The sequence below is a fragment of the Puntigrus tetrazona genome, chromosome 18 (genome assembly GCF_018831695.1).
Source record: "Puntigrus tetrazona isolate hp1 chromosome 18, ASM1883169v1, whole genome shotgun sequence".
NCBI lineage: Eukaryota > Metazoa > Chordata > Actinopteri > Cypriniformes > Cyprinidae > Puntigrus > Puntigrus tetrazona.
The window spans coordinates 19,908,223-19,926,069 of NC_056716.1; the positions used below are offsets into that span (position 1 = coordinate 19,908,223).

Below are 17,847 nucleotides of genomic sequence, written 5' to 3' on the forward strand. Positions count from 1 at the left end.
CTTCACATCTTCACATTTCATGTACTTCAGACAGCAGCATCCAAGAGAAAAATGAGATAAATGAGAAAAGGCCATTTATGAAACATGCTTAACATCTACTCCCGGGAATGCATCATAGCGCATCTGCTTGTAATTCAGTCTATTTGGTTGCTCAATGACCAGCCAACCCTTTGTTCAGCTCACACTTTGTCCCGAGGACTGTTTTGACAGACGGGTCCGTTCTTGGGTGGTATCGCCTGATGCCCGGCTGACACGGTGCGAAGAAGGAGCACAGAGATTAAATCAGATACAGTCATGTGACACTGTTAGCAGCAGATAACCGATGACGTCGCAGCACGTGTTGGCTAAGCATTTCGTGTTGTCAAGGACTGAACCGTTGAAGAACAATATCTTATGGCTGGCTGGGAAAGATTTGGCCTTGTCGTGTTGGGACATCGTCGTGAATGTGCCTTAATGCATTAAAACTGTGTTTTTAAAAGATCAGACTCACACATTATTAATAAAACATAGTATGTACAGACAAGCAGATCCAGAAAGCGATTTGTGCAATTGCACATTGAGGAAAGCGCTTAACATGGCTTAATGATTTACTAATTATGATTTATTAGTAATGTTTGAGTTTGGTATTTTTAAGCCACGTTAAGCATAACCGTTTTCGATGGGAGGAAAACGCTTAATGCGTAATTAAATACAATGCATTCATATTATGGGCTCATTTCTGCCCGTCTGTACACAGTGTGATTTATTTATAATGTTTATGGAGTTTGTCGTTTTAAAAACACGTTAAGCGTTTTCAGGTGGGCATGTAGTCCGGAGTCGACATTTGTAGGCTACTAGTTTTTTAATCAGACATAATAAGAGCACAAAATCATGTGTATGTTAAATTTTAAGAAGTTGCTGCTCAAACTTAATTTCAGCGTTTATAAACAGTTGCAAAATGACCTTAAGTTTTGTTCATTCATTTTTTAGATAACTAACCTTTAGCTGACCCCTGAAGCACACATACATACATCGTTATTTATTTGCAACACATATCATCTACAATGCGTCTATAGGACGTTTTCTGTCTAATATCAAATATTAGATGCCTCTAAGATGTCTATGATTTAGTATGCGTGTATAGTGGGACGTCTGTGGGAGGAAAGGCTCATAATTCGCACACTGCTATATAACCACCGCATATGTTCACGGCTTTATACACATTCAGTAGCCATTCACGACCCGCCATTGTCATGTGAAGTTCAGTTCATCCTTTCAGCGGCGATCACTAATTCATATGCGCTTCAGTGTTTTGTTTTAATTTTGGTGTCAATTTCGGCGCCGCTGAAACCCGAGCCGAGGTGACAGGAGAACAGAGAAACGGGAGATCTGACAAAATTATACAGCTTATTAAATCTGCGAAGCGGCTTTGTTCGTCAGAGGCAGAACTCCCGCTTCCCTACGGAGAGCGTTTCCAGACGCCTTTCTTTACAGCTGTCTGACAAACAAAATGAACACAGCGCAGATAAGCTAGCAGCACTGAACACCAGAAAACCAAAAAGGCTAAATATAATTGCATCTAAAAAAATTATAAAATACATTAATGTATATATGCAAATGTATAAAATATAAATAATCGATAACAGCAGAGGATACAGAGAGGCAGCAGTACATAAACTATAACATATAACCATTTTTTGAACTTTTTATAATAAACAGGAGACGGAAAACAGTTTTCAGGATGATCTCAGTTTCTCTAAAGCTCTCATTCTTCTGACTGAAGAACTGCAGACACTTTCTGCAGCTTCGCACGAGCCTTCCAGGAACTGCGTGATGAAAGCAGTGTTATTTTGCTTTGGGTTCCTTTCTACATTTATGTCAGACGAAGAGATTTTTCCTCTCTCCTCAAGGTCACCAAACATCAAAACATCAGTGCGCCGGCAGACTTTGTGCGTGATTAAAAGAGGATGAGCTCTAAATCCTTCACCGATTTTTATTCCGCTCACATGGCCAATATCAACAAAACGGCACAAAAATATTTCTCACAACACTTATATTCGACTTCCTTTTACAAAACTCGAGGGGGAAAAAAAATCTATACACGTACAGATATTTTGTTTTAAATATAAAATATTAAAGCTGAACACTTAACGGGAAAGCTAATAACTCTAAAAATCCTATGCGTCCCGGAAAATAATAAAAAGAAAAAGTGATTATTTCATTTTATATAATGTATAAAAAACCCAAAGTAAATACAAGACAAAATAAATACAATTTTTCAATATTGTAGTGATTTAGCATACATTCAGAACAAATCATTTTGACTAAGCTAATCCAGCAATTTTGTTTACTCGTCACATATTAAAAATTTACATCTGAATATTGTCTCTTTAATTCTCATTTCAACGTGGCGTTAATTTCTCTACTGTCTGATGTCACGTTAAAGTCTAACAGTGACAACAAGACTTAGAGGACCAGGTCCAGTAGCACTAGTACTAGTTTATACTAGAATAGTTGTTTACAGATCAAAACCAAACAAAAAAAGTTGATAAAAAAATGTGTTTCCATAAGAGAGACATTCGACAAAGATATCAGTAACCGATTCATCCTGGCAAGACAGGAACCATTTTTTTTTTCGTATAAACTGAATTAGGCACTTGGTGAAAAGCAGATGAATATCAGTATTTAACTGAATGATTTTGGTTCACATCTAGGCATATAACTCAACTACGGTAAATAAACACATACAGTAACTTTTAAAAACGTGAGCTTTCGACAGCTACAGTTATCTGCTTGAATTACATGTAAACATTCATGTAGTGACATCTGTTGGCCCAAGCATGCTGCCAAACCCATCCTGCATTATTCATCAACAATATGATTGAAATAACGCTGCAAGTTTGGGGGCGGGGCCAGGTGAGGATTCAATGCTGATTGGTGGCTGCTGCCTGTCCATCAAAATCAGTCTTAACTACTAAAATAAGGCTGTTTCGCTTCAAAGATGGAATATATCTTGCATGTGGAGAAGAAGTAACCAAAAATTGCACTTGGCAAGACTTTCAGTGCAAGAGTTTCGTCATCCAGTCAAAGAAATCAAACGCACGATAAAAGAGCATTTAAATGGAACTTATTCACAAGAAACGACCGACAGACAGACGTACAGTAAAGGCAGACAGCAGGGCGTTTGGTCGGTAAGTGGTTGGGCGTTTTGGTGCATCTCGGTTTCAGAGTCACAAAGACCGGAAGTGAAACCGGTTCACTATTCATCAGTACCCAACAGAGACGTTTCTTGCACAACGATTAAGAATATCGGGTGTTAAACCCAATCCAAACGGTTGGCAGCAATTAGCTGTCCTTCTTTTCAATCACCTCACATTTCTGCCCTGCGATTGGGCGGTTTATCACCGTTGCCTTCTTCCTCCTCCTCCTCTTCTTCGTAGTTATCCTCATTGGGACGCTGGGCGGGCTGATTATCCTGCTTTACCGCTACATCCTGATCTCTGGCCTCATCCTGAAAAGACGCACAGAAACAAACACAAAATGTTCAAATATGGCCGCTTGCTGATAACCACTTCAATTTTCAGTTTGATTAAAAAAATAAAGCCAACGTGTGGTTGAGTACGTACTTTATGTTTACAAAAAGACATATTTTACATACCGGCTGACCTTTCTATTTAAAAGTGCACGGATGTGAATAAACATTCCCTGAATCTGCGATGAGGTTAAAATGGAGGATGGACTCATGGCAGTAACTGGACACCGCAACTGATCTGACTCACCCAACTGTGGCGCTGCCACCAGTCTACAGTTACAGTGGCAGCTTGTACAAAAGAATAAGTGAAAACGTACACACATAAGCGCTCTGTGACGGAGACCACAAAGTGTTAGAACAGTCTTACAACAAACGGTTGTTTTTTGACAACTAACAAAATTCTAGCAAATTTTCGAAAGCTACAATAAATTGCTAATTAACAGTTACATATAATCCTTTAAACAAACTTGCGTATTGATGTATATAAAATATATGTATACAAATGCAACCACTTACAATTTTGAGGGTAGATTATGTTTTTGAACTAAGTCAAAAATACAGTAGAAGCGGCAGTACTTTGAAATATTACTATAATTTAAAAATTCTCTTTTTTAATATATCTGTATATGCTGTAATTTATTCCAGTGATGTAAAGCTACATTTCTAATGTCTTCAATGTCACGTGCTCGTTCAGAAATTATTCTAATGTGCCGAAACTGTCACTTTAGATCAATTTAAAGGATCCCTGCAGAAAAGAAATATCTTACTGATTTTTAATATATTATCGTATATAGAGTGAATAAATGTACACAGTCAAACTAAATAAATATTAAATACACACACAGCTCATCAAACATATATAAACATTAGAGGCAAACTTTCAGATCCTTTTAAGTGGCAAAGTGGGACGTCTAGTACCCAGTATAAATAAAATATTTATCCAGTTAAAAATATATGCAATGTAATCATGCATAATGTATATAATATGTGATGTAATCAACACAACTAGAGCATTACTAGGTTGTTTTATGACACTGTTGTCTTGCACCGTTGCAAGGTATAGATCACTTAGCAGCACACCTGTACTCAACAAGACTCAAAATGTATATCTTTCGTACCTGTTCTCCATTCTCCTCATTATACGGGTCTCCCTCTTCCTCCCGCACCGCCTCATGCTTCTGATTATCCACCAGCTCATCCTGAGCCTGGAGAGAGAACGTTATTACAGTTAGAGAGCAAATAATTCGTATTTGTTTAAGGACTGTGCGTGCATTCGCATTTGTTATCCGACCTCATCATCTCCATCCTCCTGGTACTGCTCATCCAGAGCATCTTCCTGTTGGTCTGGGTTTCCAGCCATCTGCAAAAAAACACACAAAACTCATTTCAGACTAACTAAATCAAGTCTTTTTTTGATACGACTTCAGCCACAGGCAAATCTCAATATTGCTCTAAATGCAAATTAAAGTAATAGTTCACCAAAAAATGAAAATCCTGTCATGATTTCCTCACCCTCGTGTAGTTCCAAACCTGTATGATTTTCTTTGTTCTGCTTGAAGAAAGCTGGTAACCAGGCTGTTTTAGGTCACCATTGATTTCCATAGTAGAAATAAAAATACTACTACTTCCTTTGTGTTCAGCAGAAAAAAGAAATTCATACAGGTTTGGAAATAAATGATGACAGGATTTTCATTTTTGGGTGAACTATTCCTTTAAACCCAATCGCATACCACCAGCTGTTCATCGGCGGGCGGCTGGTGCTGATTGTCTACGGCCAGGTGCATGTCGGGGTGGCCAACCGGTGCTGCCTCTTCCTCCTCCTCTTCCTCATGGGGCTGCTGTTGCTCCGCCTCCTCAAACTCATCCTCCCCCTGGTTGTTGGGGTCGTCCTCCGGATCAACATCTGCTTCTACAGGATGCTGTAAGATTACGTATTTATCATCAGTAAACACATTCGTACACACTGGGTTAAAATAAAAGTAATAAAAAAAAAAAACATTATTGAGAACCAAACCTAACACTGTTGAATGTAAATGTGTTTACAGTAACTTAAGGTAACACACCTCATCTTCATGATGAACATGCTCTCCTTCATCTTGCCTTGGCTCCTCATGGTGCACGTTCTCCTCTACTAATAACAGAGAAATATAATTCAAATATATTAATATTGCACTTTTTTGAGTAAAAGTAGCACTGCTATGACATCGAAGGACATAAACTGTCACCTTTCTCCTCAGCTATCTGTGGCTCTTCTTCTCCCTGGACTATATCAGCATCCATGTTTTCATACTGTGCCTTTTTTCTGATTAATTAAAAAAAAAAAAACAATTAAAATAAACCATTGCAGTTTCCTGATTTGAAATCTGTGAAATGAACTGTAAAAAGCCACTGAACACACACAACCATTAATCATTAATGCAGGAAGATGCAGGAATGTACATACATTACAACCATAATTTACAGAAGACATTCACTAAAATGTCATTTACTGTAACAATAAGAATCATTAGATGACATTAAAAGAAACACATTAATTAAAAAGCGCAGTGCAGCCCCCAAAATCTTGCCACTATCCTTCAAAACACTAGGTTTTACCCATTTAATAATTCCAAATGTAATTATTTATTTTCCTTTATATTTTAATAAGGACAGGATAAATGTCGTTTCATTTTTACATTAATGTATCTGTTGCATGATTTTACCTGTATTTTGACTGATTTCATTTTCACAGAAGTTATTTGAAACATTAAAATACACTTACTTGCATTTAACAAACTTATGTATGTATGTGACATCTCTTTTGCAAATTTTACTTAATGTGGAAACCAACATAGGACATCCCTTAATGTTTTAACAATAAACTGCTGTTGCAAACATTTCAGTGATTTGATGCCCACAACCATAAACTGTAGGGAAATCACTGCAACAGACAATCTCTCGTAGCTGTTTTGCTTCATTTAAATATTCATAATAATAACCGCATAACTTAAGGGAGGGTGTCTGACCGGAGCATTTCTTGCCGGAGTTGTTGCTCTTTGAGATCAGCTTCTCTGTTCTGCTGCTCCTCTCTCTCTCTCTGGAGACGCTGCCTCTTGTCTCTCTCCTTCTGCTGCTCTAGCTGCTGTTTCTGCAGGGCCTCCTGACGCAGGTGCAGCTGTCTGCGCTCCTCCGCCAGCTGTGCAGCCAGACGCTGCTGCTCCTTCTGCTGTTCATACGCTGACTTCACCCGCTCCACCTTCGCGTGAGCCTCAGCCGGCGCCACCTGGGAGAAGAACAGAAGACTGAGGGCTTCGCAATGAAAACCGGAACGGAGACTAGAGTTAGAGGACAATGCAGGACTAGAGGATTTCATTGGTAGGTAACAGCTCAATATTCATAATAATAAGCATAAAACAAACAAAACAGCGTTATTTGGCTGGCTGCCTATCCTTTTGGAAGAGCACATTCATTTATTTATTTACTTATGATTTGACGCCTTGCCAACAACAATTGTTATATTCATTGCAAGAAAAAACATCTTAATTTCACAATTTAAATACATACATACACTTTAGTTATTAATTATTTAATGAATAATCTATTTATAAATACATCTCATTTTAAAACAACTACACAAACTTTTTAAATATATAAATATAAATACACAAGTTAAAATACATAATAATAATATATATTAAAAATATTAAGAACAATTATATAGTCTTTCAGCTTTAATTACAATTTTTAAATCATCCCAGGAGAATTATTTTTGAAAATGTTCATTAATATATTTTCTGAATAAAAAAGTTGCCTAGCATGACTTAAATCGCATCAAAAATAAGTTTTTTTTTTGTTTTTGTTTTTTACATAATATATGTGTTTGTACTGTGCTTATTTATTATGTATATATTAAAACACAAAGTCCTGGAGGGAACCCTAATTAAACACACCTGAAGCTCATTCAAGCTCATACTAGGCATGTCAGAAACGTCTATGCAGGTGTGTTGACTATTACTTATACTGAAATACCACAACTGCCAAACAATCGAGTGTTTTCTTACAAAGTATTGCAAATTATTATTACTTGGGCATCTCTGCTCTAATGTTTGCTCTGACCTCATGAGCGTGATGTCGCTCCCTCTCCAGCGCGTTTTCATCCGGTTGGTTGGCCTGTGGCTCCTCCTCCTCCACTTCACTATGCGCCACATCAAACTCCTCCTCCAGTTTCTGTGGCTGCCCGGCCTGCTCCATCTCCTCCTCTGCCAGCTCTCTCCTCCTCTCCTCTGCTCCTCCCATTTCTCCATCCTCCTGCCTGTGGTGTTGCTGAGGCTTCTCAGCCTCATCATGTTTTCCCACCTGACGGGATCCACATGAGACCATTCAAAGCAGTGACATTAAAAGGAAAACCCTTATTTTTTTGGAATGAGTGACGGGGAGACAGCTTTAATACCTCTGGTTGAGAGTCATGGGGTTGATGGAGCTCCTCTGCTTTCCTGTTCTGGATGGGCTGAGCGTCTATGTGTGGCTGGGGCTGCTCTGCAGCATGTCTCAGACTGGGCATCTTATTTAGCGTTTCCTTCAGCTGTTTGTATTCATCCACCTGAACCTGGAAACCATTGAGACCAAAAACATTTAGTGAATCAGAACGAAGACCTCAAATACACCGGCCAAATATTTGGAGGTTAGTTGAAAAGCAACAAACGCAGCAAGCTCAAATCAAGAACCTGACACAAGGCAGAAGGGAAAGAGACATTAAAGACCATTATCAGTGAAAGGCACCAAGAACAGAAAGAAAACCAGAGCAATCTATAGAAATAATTTTTTGAATAATTCATTGAGAACTTCAAGCGAACTGTATTTAACACCAAAAAAAAAAAATCACTGGTTTTAAAATTGATTTACTTATTTATTTTTTGGATTAAATATCTGATGCATATTTAATCAATTACTATTCTATGATTTAAAAATGTTTACAAATTTCTAAACGCACAACATTAAGCATTTAAAAAATAGGAAACTAAATGTTTTTAAGGTTTAAATGAATTATTTAATACATATTTAATCTCAAGCATGTTCAAAAGCCTATTATTTAGAATCTAATTCAGAAAAAAATACGAAAAACTAAATAGTTTTGATATTTATTGCAATTATTCTTGTAATTATTATTTTTTTGTAATTATTTTATTTTTATTATCACAATGTGATTGTGATAATAAAAATAAAATAATTACAAAAGTGTTTGTTCACATATGTGTGTGTACTGTGTATATTATATATTATAAATATTATATATATATTATAAATTTAACTATATAAATTAGAATATTTTCAAAATATATACTGTGCATATATATAAAATATATGTGTGCATTTATATATGAATAATAAATATACACAGTAAAACTTGTGATTATTGCAATCATTTGACAGCACTAATTATATATATGTCTGTCTGTGTGTGTGTGTATGTGGGAGTGTGTTAAAAAATGATGCATTGCTACATCTGATGTCACTGAGACAAAACTTTCCAAGTTCTTGTGCATCAAATAAACAATCATGGCATGCGACGTTTGAATAGATGCAAATACAAATTAGAGGGAAGAGATACACAGTAAATAACAAAATTAAAGTGTGTTATTCACACACTGCTAATGTATGATGCCAAAACGGCATTCTTTTAAACCACACCAATGTTTTATCCCCCTCAGTTCTTACCCAAATACCCACAACCCCGATCTAACCTTTCTTTCACCCAGTTGTCCTTCACTAGGGTACCTGTTTATTTCTTTTCTGCTTAAATGCCAAGTGTTGGCAGCATATGGAAGGAAAATAACATGCTGGATGTGTGAGTGTGAAAGGAGTACAAGTGCTAAACCCACTGCCTCGCAGCATCCTCTCCCATCATCCTGAGAAAGCAGATAGTGACAGTCTTAATTAATGAGCATCTGTACATCTGCTTTCACAAAGCCGCAGAGACAGAGCGAGTAAACAGGAAGTACAGCATGTTTGCTTATCAGAGTCATGCACATTTTAGCATACTAAACCAGGGCAAGAAGTTCTGTAGGAACGAGAGCGAGAAAGAGAGTGTGTGCGAGAGATCACAATGGTCCTGTGGTATGCGACCGGACTTGAAATGCAGGCTTAGGCCTGTTTGACACAGCTCACGCAAGCAGCGTCTAACCGCATCAGCAGGATCAGGTGCTGCTTTCACACTGACAGCATTTTTGCTGCATAATTGATATGCGGTGCTATGCAGAAAATAAAATGATATTAGCTCGGATTCAAAACCTAGCGAGTCGCCTGGCTGCCTACGTAGGCAGCATCCTAATTGCCCAAGAACCTCATGAGCGAATGATTTGGGACGATGCCATACGAATAAAATCGCTTATGCAAATTGCACAGGAAATGCAAGCTAATTGTTGCAGGTTACAGTAAATGTCAAGAGTTTAGTATGTTGTTAAGTATGAAAATACATAGCACACACAAATATTGTGTGATGGGATAAATAAATTTAATAAAAATTAATTGTATAATTTATTGTTAATTACACTAAACTGTTTGGATATTTATTTGATTAGGAACAGTACCAAAAAAAATATCACGATTCCAGTCAAACTGGAAACAAACAAACAGAAAAGGCTGAAAAATATACGCTGGAGATAAAGAGTCTAGCATATGATATAATTTGCATCTCATATTTATTACATATAATCAGTTCCTATAGATAAACTGTTATTATAGTAAACTAAAATGTAGTTTTAAATAATATTACAAAGCAAATAAACATAAAATATAAATCAGAAAATACATTTTATTTGAATTTAGTTTAACTCGATGTACTAAAATAACTAAAATGGTAAAAAAAAAAAATAATTATATAACCCAAATTAACAAAACTAAAATTACAATTAAAACTGAAAAAATAAATCCACAATATTTTTTTTTTAAATACAAAATTAAAATGGTCTCTTTTACCATACAAAGCATGCAAATAAACTACTTTCATTAAAGATTGCATGTAGACTTGACCAGAATATGTGTGGCTCATGCTAATTATATTTATTATTTAGCAAATATTTTTTTTGTGCAGCAAAGAAAACCCTATGCTTCCTTCAGTGATGTACGTGTGATACACAGCACTGCATAGCTTACATAGACTACTGGAACCTGTCAGTATGGGTGGTGGAGAGATAAACATACAACATTTGCAAGCTGCTTACAGGAGCTGTGTGAAATTGGACTTGTATTTCCCACAGGATGTGCTCTGCACAGTGTTTGGTCGGTCAGTAGGATACATGCACAGCAAACACCTGATTAAAGCGCATTTACACACACACACACACACACACACCCACCCACCCTAACCTGGGCTGCAGCTAGCGCACTCTTGTGGTCCTCCAGGGTCAACACAATCTGGTCATGGGCAGATTTTAAGCTCTTGTGCTGTTGCTACAAGAAGGACCATCACAGGCAACTCTCAGATACAAGCATTCAGGAAAACCACACTGAATATTTGTATGCATAGAGTGTATAAATACAACTGAATTATGTAAAAAAAAAGAAGAGCAAGGAAACAAATATAAATGTGGGTGAATTTCATGAAAATTGTCAAGAACAGATAATCTCCCCCCAAACCAAAAGAAAAACAGATGATGTATACATATTGCACAAAGCAATGTATACATCACCTTCTTAATTTTTGTAATATATTCAAATAAACAAATTATTATTTAAATTTGTGCGTAATTGTAATTTTTAAACTAAAATTACACTATTGTAAAACTTATAAACAAATAAATATAATTATTATTTTATATTATTTAAATACTTTTATTACACATTTTAATTAAATATACAGTAATAAAGAAATTAACCAAACTATACATTTTTATACTTTATACTTTTAAAACGTTCCTTAAAAAAAAAAAAAAAAAATCTACTCTTCATACTCTGCATTCATTTTATCAAATTTGATTTGATTTATATATATATATATGTTTTGTGGTTGTTTTATATGGATCAAAAGCAGAGAAGGCTCATACTGCTTTAAATTGTTAAATTGTTGATAACCCTCTGTTTAAATTAATTGCAATTTTGTTTTTCTGAACCAAAAATAAATAAATCATTCCCTGATTTACTAAATTTACCTATTAAAATGCTGTTCAGTGTAACAATCTTGTCAAGCATATTTACAAAAAAAAAAAAAAATTTTTAATAAATAATGAATTACTTTTGACCGCATACTAATTAGCTGTAATTTTCCTTTTTTGCCGCTATCCTAAGTTTTACCCATTTGTCAGTAAGATTTTTTAGATATTTTAATATGTACATCAGAAAAGTCTGAGAGTGTTTGTCTGAAAGAAGAAAGTCATATACACCTAGGATGGCTTGGGGGTGAGTAAAATATACCGTTCTTTAATTTTTTTTTTTTAACATATTAGTTTTTGGTGAATTTTAGTGCCGCCGCACATTTTCACAAGATTCACCCATTCATCTAAATTATTAGCAATAATAACCATAACACATGTTACGTGCTATTCCTCTTAAAAGAGCTGAAGCATTTTATTTTAGAGCAGAAGCATTGTGCTGATATAAAGCAAAACCCATACTGCTTTTCAACATTACCCTGGTGTCCTGAAGCTGCACATAGACTTCCTGATGAGCTTTTCTCAGCTGCTTGTTCTCTTCACGTAGGTTATATATATTGTCTGCGGATGAAAAGAGAAAAAGATAGTGAGCTGAAATGACTGTGGATGCAGGTACGGGTCAAACCAAATTTTCACATTCCTTTCATGTGCAAAACGCACCACCGTTATTCGTTTAAAATGCAAGGCTAAAAGTAAGACGGTGAGAACATAACACCTTTAAGCTTGGAAATCTCAGACTCTTTAGTCTGATGAAGCTGGTCGAGTCTCTGTTTATGATCGTCTACTGCCTTGTTGTGTTCGTCTTCTTGTAGCTGATGTCGCTCTTGTAGTTCATAATACTGCTTTTTTAGGTCATCGTGCTGGTTCTGATGATAAACGCACAGACGCACAACAGCGAATTAGCTGTGTTCGGACAAAAGGCAAGCATGTTTTACAATACAATACATTTTCCCGTAGATGCGTTTTCCCCACTGACCTTCAAAATCTGATGCTGGGAATGCAGAGAATTAAACCTGACGCTGGAATCTTGCTGTAAACAAACAAAAACGGTCATTTCGTAAGCCAGCGGTGCACATCGAAACGCCATGCCAGAGAGCCACCGGCCGTGATATTCCAGAAACATATGAGCCATTCACATGCAAACAACCAGATGAGTATTTGACTGCGGGGCAAGAGCATGTGGTCTCGAAAAACTTCTCACAAATTTCATTCTATGAAAACCAACCCAGTATGCTGTAGCTCTCAAAACAACATACCTTTTCTTTGTTGAGAGACTGCTGAGCCTCTATTTTATACATGAGATAATCTGTGAGGGAAGAGCAAAAAAACAAAAAAAAAACAAGAGTTACAGGTATTAAGTATTGGATGTCATCATTTCATTCCCACTGCAGTGACAGTCATGCATTAAAAGATTGGCTTAAGGGCGTTCGAATACTCTCAGGATCTTATAAACTTAACACTTGGCGTAACATAGCGGCTTTGGGCTGCGCCAGTTTATCCATCATGCAGGCGACAGGATGTCATTACATTTAAGAATTTCCTCTTCGTCTATTAGTCATGGATGTTGTCATATATTATAAAATAAAAAACTTGCCATCTTTGGCTTTTTTATGCTCCAGCCGCTCCTTCTGAAGAGACTTCTCCAACCTGGAGCGGTGCTCGTACACAACTGAAAGAAAGAGAGTAAGAATTGACGTACAGCTATACTTATCTTCAGTGTGAAAGGCAGTGTTTTAATGTGCCGTAAGGCAGTGGAAACAGAGAAGTAGCATCTCTAAATTCATATTATAGACATTAAAGCACTGCTTATGCAACACTCATTCGCCACCTTCAACAAAACAATCAAGACAGCAGCTGTCAGATTTCTTATCAGCAGGTGTGGATAGCAGTAACGTTCAAATGCATCCGACAGTTTTGTGCCATCAAAGATTATTGAAATTTTTTTGCTTATGTTTTAGCTACAGTCGGAGTTATTTTTGCTAACTGCTCATTTATGCAAAACTGCAAACAAAGGTGTTCGCTGTCCCGTTATATCATGTGTCATTTTTTTGTATAGCACCTTGAGTTTCCTGAAACCTTTGTGTTGTGTCTATTTTTGGATGAAATATTGCGTCCTGTGTGAACATAACACTAATTCAGCTGAATTACACCACTCAAAAATTTTCTTTTGACTTTTGAAAATGTGTAAAAATGTTTATCAGCTGTTTAGACTTATTCTGACAGCACCCATTCACTACACTTAATCTTGGGGTGATACACAACAATAATAAGAGCATCTTTGTGAACCTATGGCTGCGGTGGCTATATTTAAAACATAAATAATGTTTTATTATTTTTTATTTTAAATTTATCAACGCAAAATAATGAGTTCACTGTGCTATACAGTACAGCACATGTTAACATGCAAATAATGTGCTAAAAATAAAAACTAAAAAATGAAATAAAATCTATATAGTCCGCAACAACCAAAAGCTTTTGGAGAATTACAGTAAGAAAGTAAACTGAGCTGAGCTGTTTTTTGAAGACTTTCTCCACCATGTGACCCGTTGAGTGCCTCATTCGACCATCTTAATTTCTCTCTAATGGCCTCAGAATGAAAGGTTGCCCCTGCTGCTCCCAGAGTGCACTGGCTTTTTATACGTAACACGAGCTGTGTATGTGCGCGCAGCACACATAAAATGCCACAGGAAATGAAGCCTAGCTGAGCCCTCCCTTCCCATATTTGCGTTTGGCCGCTTTAGGTTGCTTCTCAAACAGTGATGTCATGGTCTGCGTTCTCCGACCCCTTGCGTCTGGTCTTGTATCCTCCCATTACAATCATCATTACATTACTGACACATCGAACACTGATTGTACTGATTAAAGAGGCTGTGCAGTGATTATGACTCAAAGGCAGTAATCACAGTTGACTCAAGAGGACCTCCTGGTAGTACAATAAAGATAAAATCGTTTGTGTGATGGGAAGCGCATATGCTCAAGACGGAAAAATCCCTTGAGATTAAAGATCTCGCGTACCAAAGCCTATAATAAAAATTATTACTGTTGTAAATTATTATGCATAATTTAGAGTAATTAATTCTTTCATAATTACACATCTAAGTAAGTTGTTATAGCAAGCAAATAAACAAATAAAAATAAAATGTTACATTTAAAGTATTTGTAAAATGTAAAAAAGTATTTACATTTTTGTTTAACGAATATAAAAAAAAGTCCACAAATAACTTATTTGTAACTTATGAACTTGTTATTTACATGTTGTTCACGTTACTGTCATGACAAACATACTGCACATAAATAAAATAAACATGTTTTGAAAATCACCTTTAAATTATAACACACACATATATATATATATATATATATATATATATATATATATATATATATATATATATATAAATAAATATAAATATAAATAAATATAAATATATATATATATATATATATATATATATATATATATATATATATATAAATAAATGTTATAATATATATAATGATATTTTTATATATATTCAAAATTTATTAAATACTAAGTCTGCTTGTGATCTAAAGACAAAGGCCATTTCTTCATGCCCTTTCAGCAGCAAGCACACTGAGCTTGGACGGGCAGACAAACAGAGAAGCCCATCTCTGCGGGACAATAGAATGAAAGCGTGTGATTTTAGGCACAGGTTGAAACAGCAAAATGTTCTGCATAAAAATGAGCATCTTCAGTGGCAGCCGCCTGCTGGGAATTACTGCAGTAGCTACAAAACGAGCAAACATTTCTAACTTTTTTTTTTTTAAATCAGTTTCAAATACACCTCATTGCGTGAACCGCAGCAAATTATAATCTGCGGCAAAATATGATTTGCATGAAACTGCAAAAATGAATTTCTTTAAACATGCATCACTGTCGTGCAAAATGTGTGCATTGCCACATAGAATCATTTTATGCTTTGAACTCAAGATACTTTGGTTATCTTTTAAAAGTGCAACACCCGCCCCAGACTCCATTCAACTAAACTCTATTACAAAAATATAATAAATTAGTTGGACAAAATTGCAAATCAATAACTTGTGGATGAATTATAACATGTGATTTAAGTGATCAACCTAGAGCTTTCTTACACACTAGGAAACACCACCCTATACTAGGAACAAATCTTGAAACTTTGAGAAAGGCGAGAAGTCAGCATGCAAAAATGTCATCTATCGTGTCATGTGACATTCCATTCTTTTAATGCGATTTGCACCTAAAAGTTCCGATGACCTCTCTGAAGCTAAAAAAAGACTAAACCACAACACCGCAACTCGAGGGAAACCAAGTAAACAAATGTTCGCATAAACAAAACAAAGTTTCAGCGTTTGATCAGAACGCGTCTTGCGCCGTGACGTCATCGCGACGACGTGCGTTTTACCTTGAAGCTGAGCGGAAAGAGACTCCTGGTGCTGCTGGTATTTCACGGCCATCTCCTCCGTCCTCTTCAGCTGTTTGTGCATCTCGTAAGAAAACATCCCACCGTATATCATGCCAAACACCACCGTGACCAGCAGCAGAGACTGGAAAATCTTCTTCTGCTTCCTGGAGCACACGCCGTTGCCCATGTTCCCTCCTCTCCTGGATTCCACAGAAACTTTCCAGGGAACGATTTTCTCTTCACTCTTCGGCACAGAAACAACTCCGTCCCCTCCGAGATTCCTCATGAAACATTATATTCGCGGGCAGTTGCTAAATGTTTACAAAAGTCTCGCGCTCCGCCAAGTTTTCCAAAGACATTCAACAGATTAAAAAAAAAAAGTGACGGAACGCGGTCGTGCTCGGTCCTCGTGCTCGGTCGAAGCTCTGTGGACTTTTTTTACATAGTGAAAAGCGGTCTTTTTGTTAATTATCTGAAGTTTGGAGCGGCCCGAGCGTACCTTTCGTTACGTGTCACCTAGAGCTGCAGCAGATCATCCAGCGATGAAGCTGAAGGAAATCCCGCCCCTCACAAACATTCGGTTGCTGTGATTGGTCAAGGTAGATGTCAATCAAAAGAGATTCGCTCTGACGGGAGGGGCGTGCGTCTGGGAATGTACACAAAAATGTTTAGAACAGGCAGGAAAATTCGCAGATTAAATAATATTTTTAAAATGCAGATTACATTTTTTAAACTGTAAAAAAAATCATAATAAATAAAGTAACTATAATAAATTAGTTATTTTATTCAACAAGGAGGCATTCATTTCACATTTATATTATGTTATTTTTTTGGAAAATAAATGCTGTTCTTTGAATTTTTCTATTAAGCCAATAATACCAGCAAAATGATTCAGAGTTTCTATAAGCCAATCTGTAAAGAGAATTTACTGCTGAAATTAAGACATTACATTTAATTCCCCTTCATTTTGCCATGTTTTGTTATGTTGCAGCCTAATGTTAAACTGCTTTAGGTTTTTGTTTTGTTTCATAAATCTACGCTGCACCATTATGACGTAATACAAGTACAAGTTTGCAAATTATTAGAAATAAAAATGAAATGAATCCACTGCGTACCGTTTTCTGTGACAATTTAGCATAACTTGTAGATTTTACCACACTTCGAGTGGAGTTAACCTGTGGCAAATTCATTTAAATGAGTATCATTTGGAAACGCAAACGCATCTTAATGAAAGGTGTGATAATGCATATCAGAGCAAAAAAAACGAGGGATCAAAAGAATGGCCTGTAGAGCAGAAAAACACGATTGCATCATATCTGGGGTGGAGTTTAAAAAAAAATTGCTGCACAGGTTCACAGAAGCATGCCAAAAACCTATTTTGTGCTTTGTCATTATGATGTATAGCTTACTATGTAAAGCAGCTTAAAAGAAAACTAAAATATGTCGTGGTATGAATACTTTTGAAAGGCACTCTACATAATCATAAAAAAAAAAAAAAATATTGAGTAATTTCTTATTAAATTCACACACACACACACAGTATATAAAACTATTAATATTATTATAAGATCAAGCGGATGGTAATGATAATGTTTTTGCAGGTTTTTGATCATGTAAATGCATAGAATGTGTCTATTTTAAACCTTTAAAGTCAAATACAGTCACAGAAGACATTGAAACTGTCTCCAGGAGTGTTATTCACAATGAATAAAGCCACGCTTTGTTTAAATAAACGCAGCAGGAGGCATTTGCTGCATGAGGATGTTCTGCATTACACAAAGAACCCTTTTGTTTACTTCAACTGTTT

General features: G+C 36.2%; 1 protein-coding gene across 5 annotated transcripts; it reads right to left on the minus strand.

Annotated features, from left to right (window-relative positions):
• Window positions 1–1,958: 1,958 nt before the first annotated feature.
• On the minus strand, window positions 1,959–16,716 carry golim4a (golgi integral membrane protein 4a). 5 transcript variants are annotated; one of them, XM_043216828.1, is made up of 16 exons: window positions 16,041–16,716; window positions 13,232–13,306; window positions 12,894–12,943; window positions 12,614–12,667; window positions 12,353–12,503; window positions 12,116–12,198; window positions 10,850–10,939; window positions 7,941–8,096; window positions 7,607–7,846; window positions 6,517–6,773; window positions 5,737–5,813; window positions 5,575–5,639; window positions 5,242–5,430; window positions 4,803–4,871; window positions 4,630–4,716; window positions 1,959–3,490 (listed from the first exon to the last, which is right to left on the minus strand). In XM_043216828.1, exons 1-16 carry the CDS (start codon window positions 16,324–16,326, stop codon window positions 3,350–3,352), a joined length of 2,070 nt encoding a protein of 689 aa, XP_043072763.1. In that variant the 5' UTR covers window positions 16,327–16,716; the 3' UTR covers window positions 1,959–3,349. The 5 variants fall into 5 exon arrangements, with proteins under 5 accessions (XP_043072763.1, XP_043072762.1, XP_043072766.1 ...); XM_043216827.1 differs by having other exon boundaries at window positions 5,575–5,642; window positions 16,041–16,713; XM_043216831.1 differs by having other exon boundaries at window positions 10,856–10,939; window positions 16,041–16,712.
• Window positions 16,717–17,847: the final 1,131 nt, after the last annotated feature.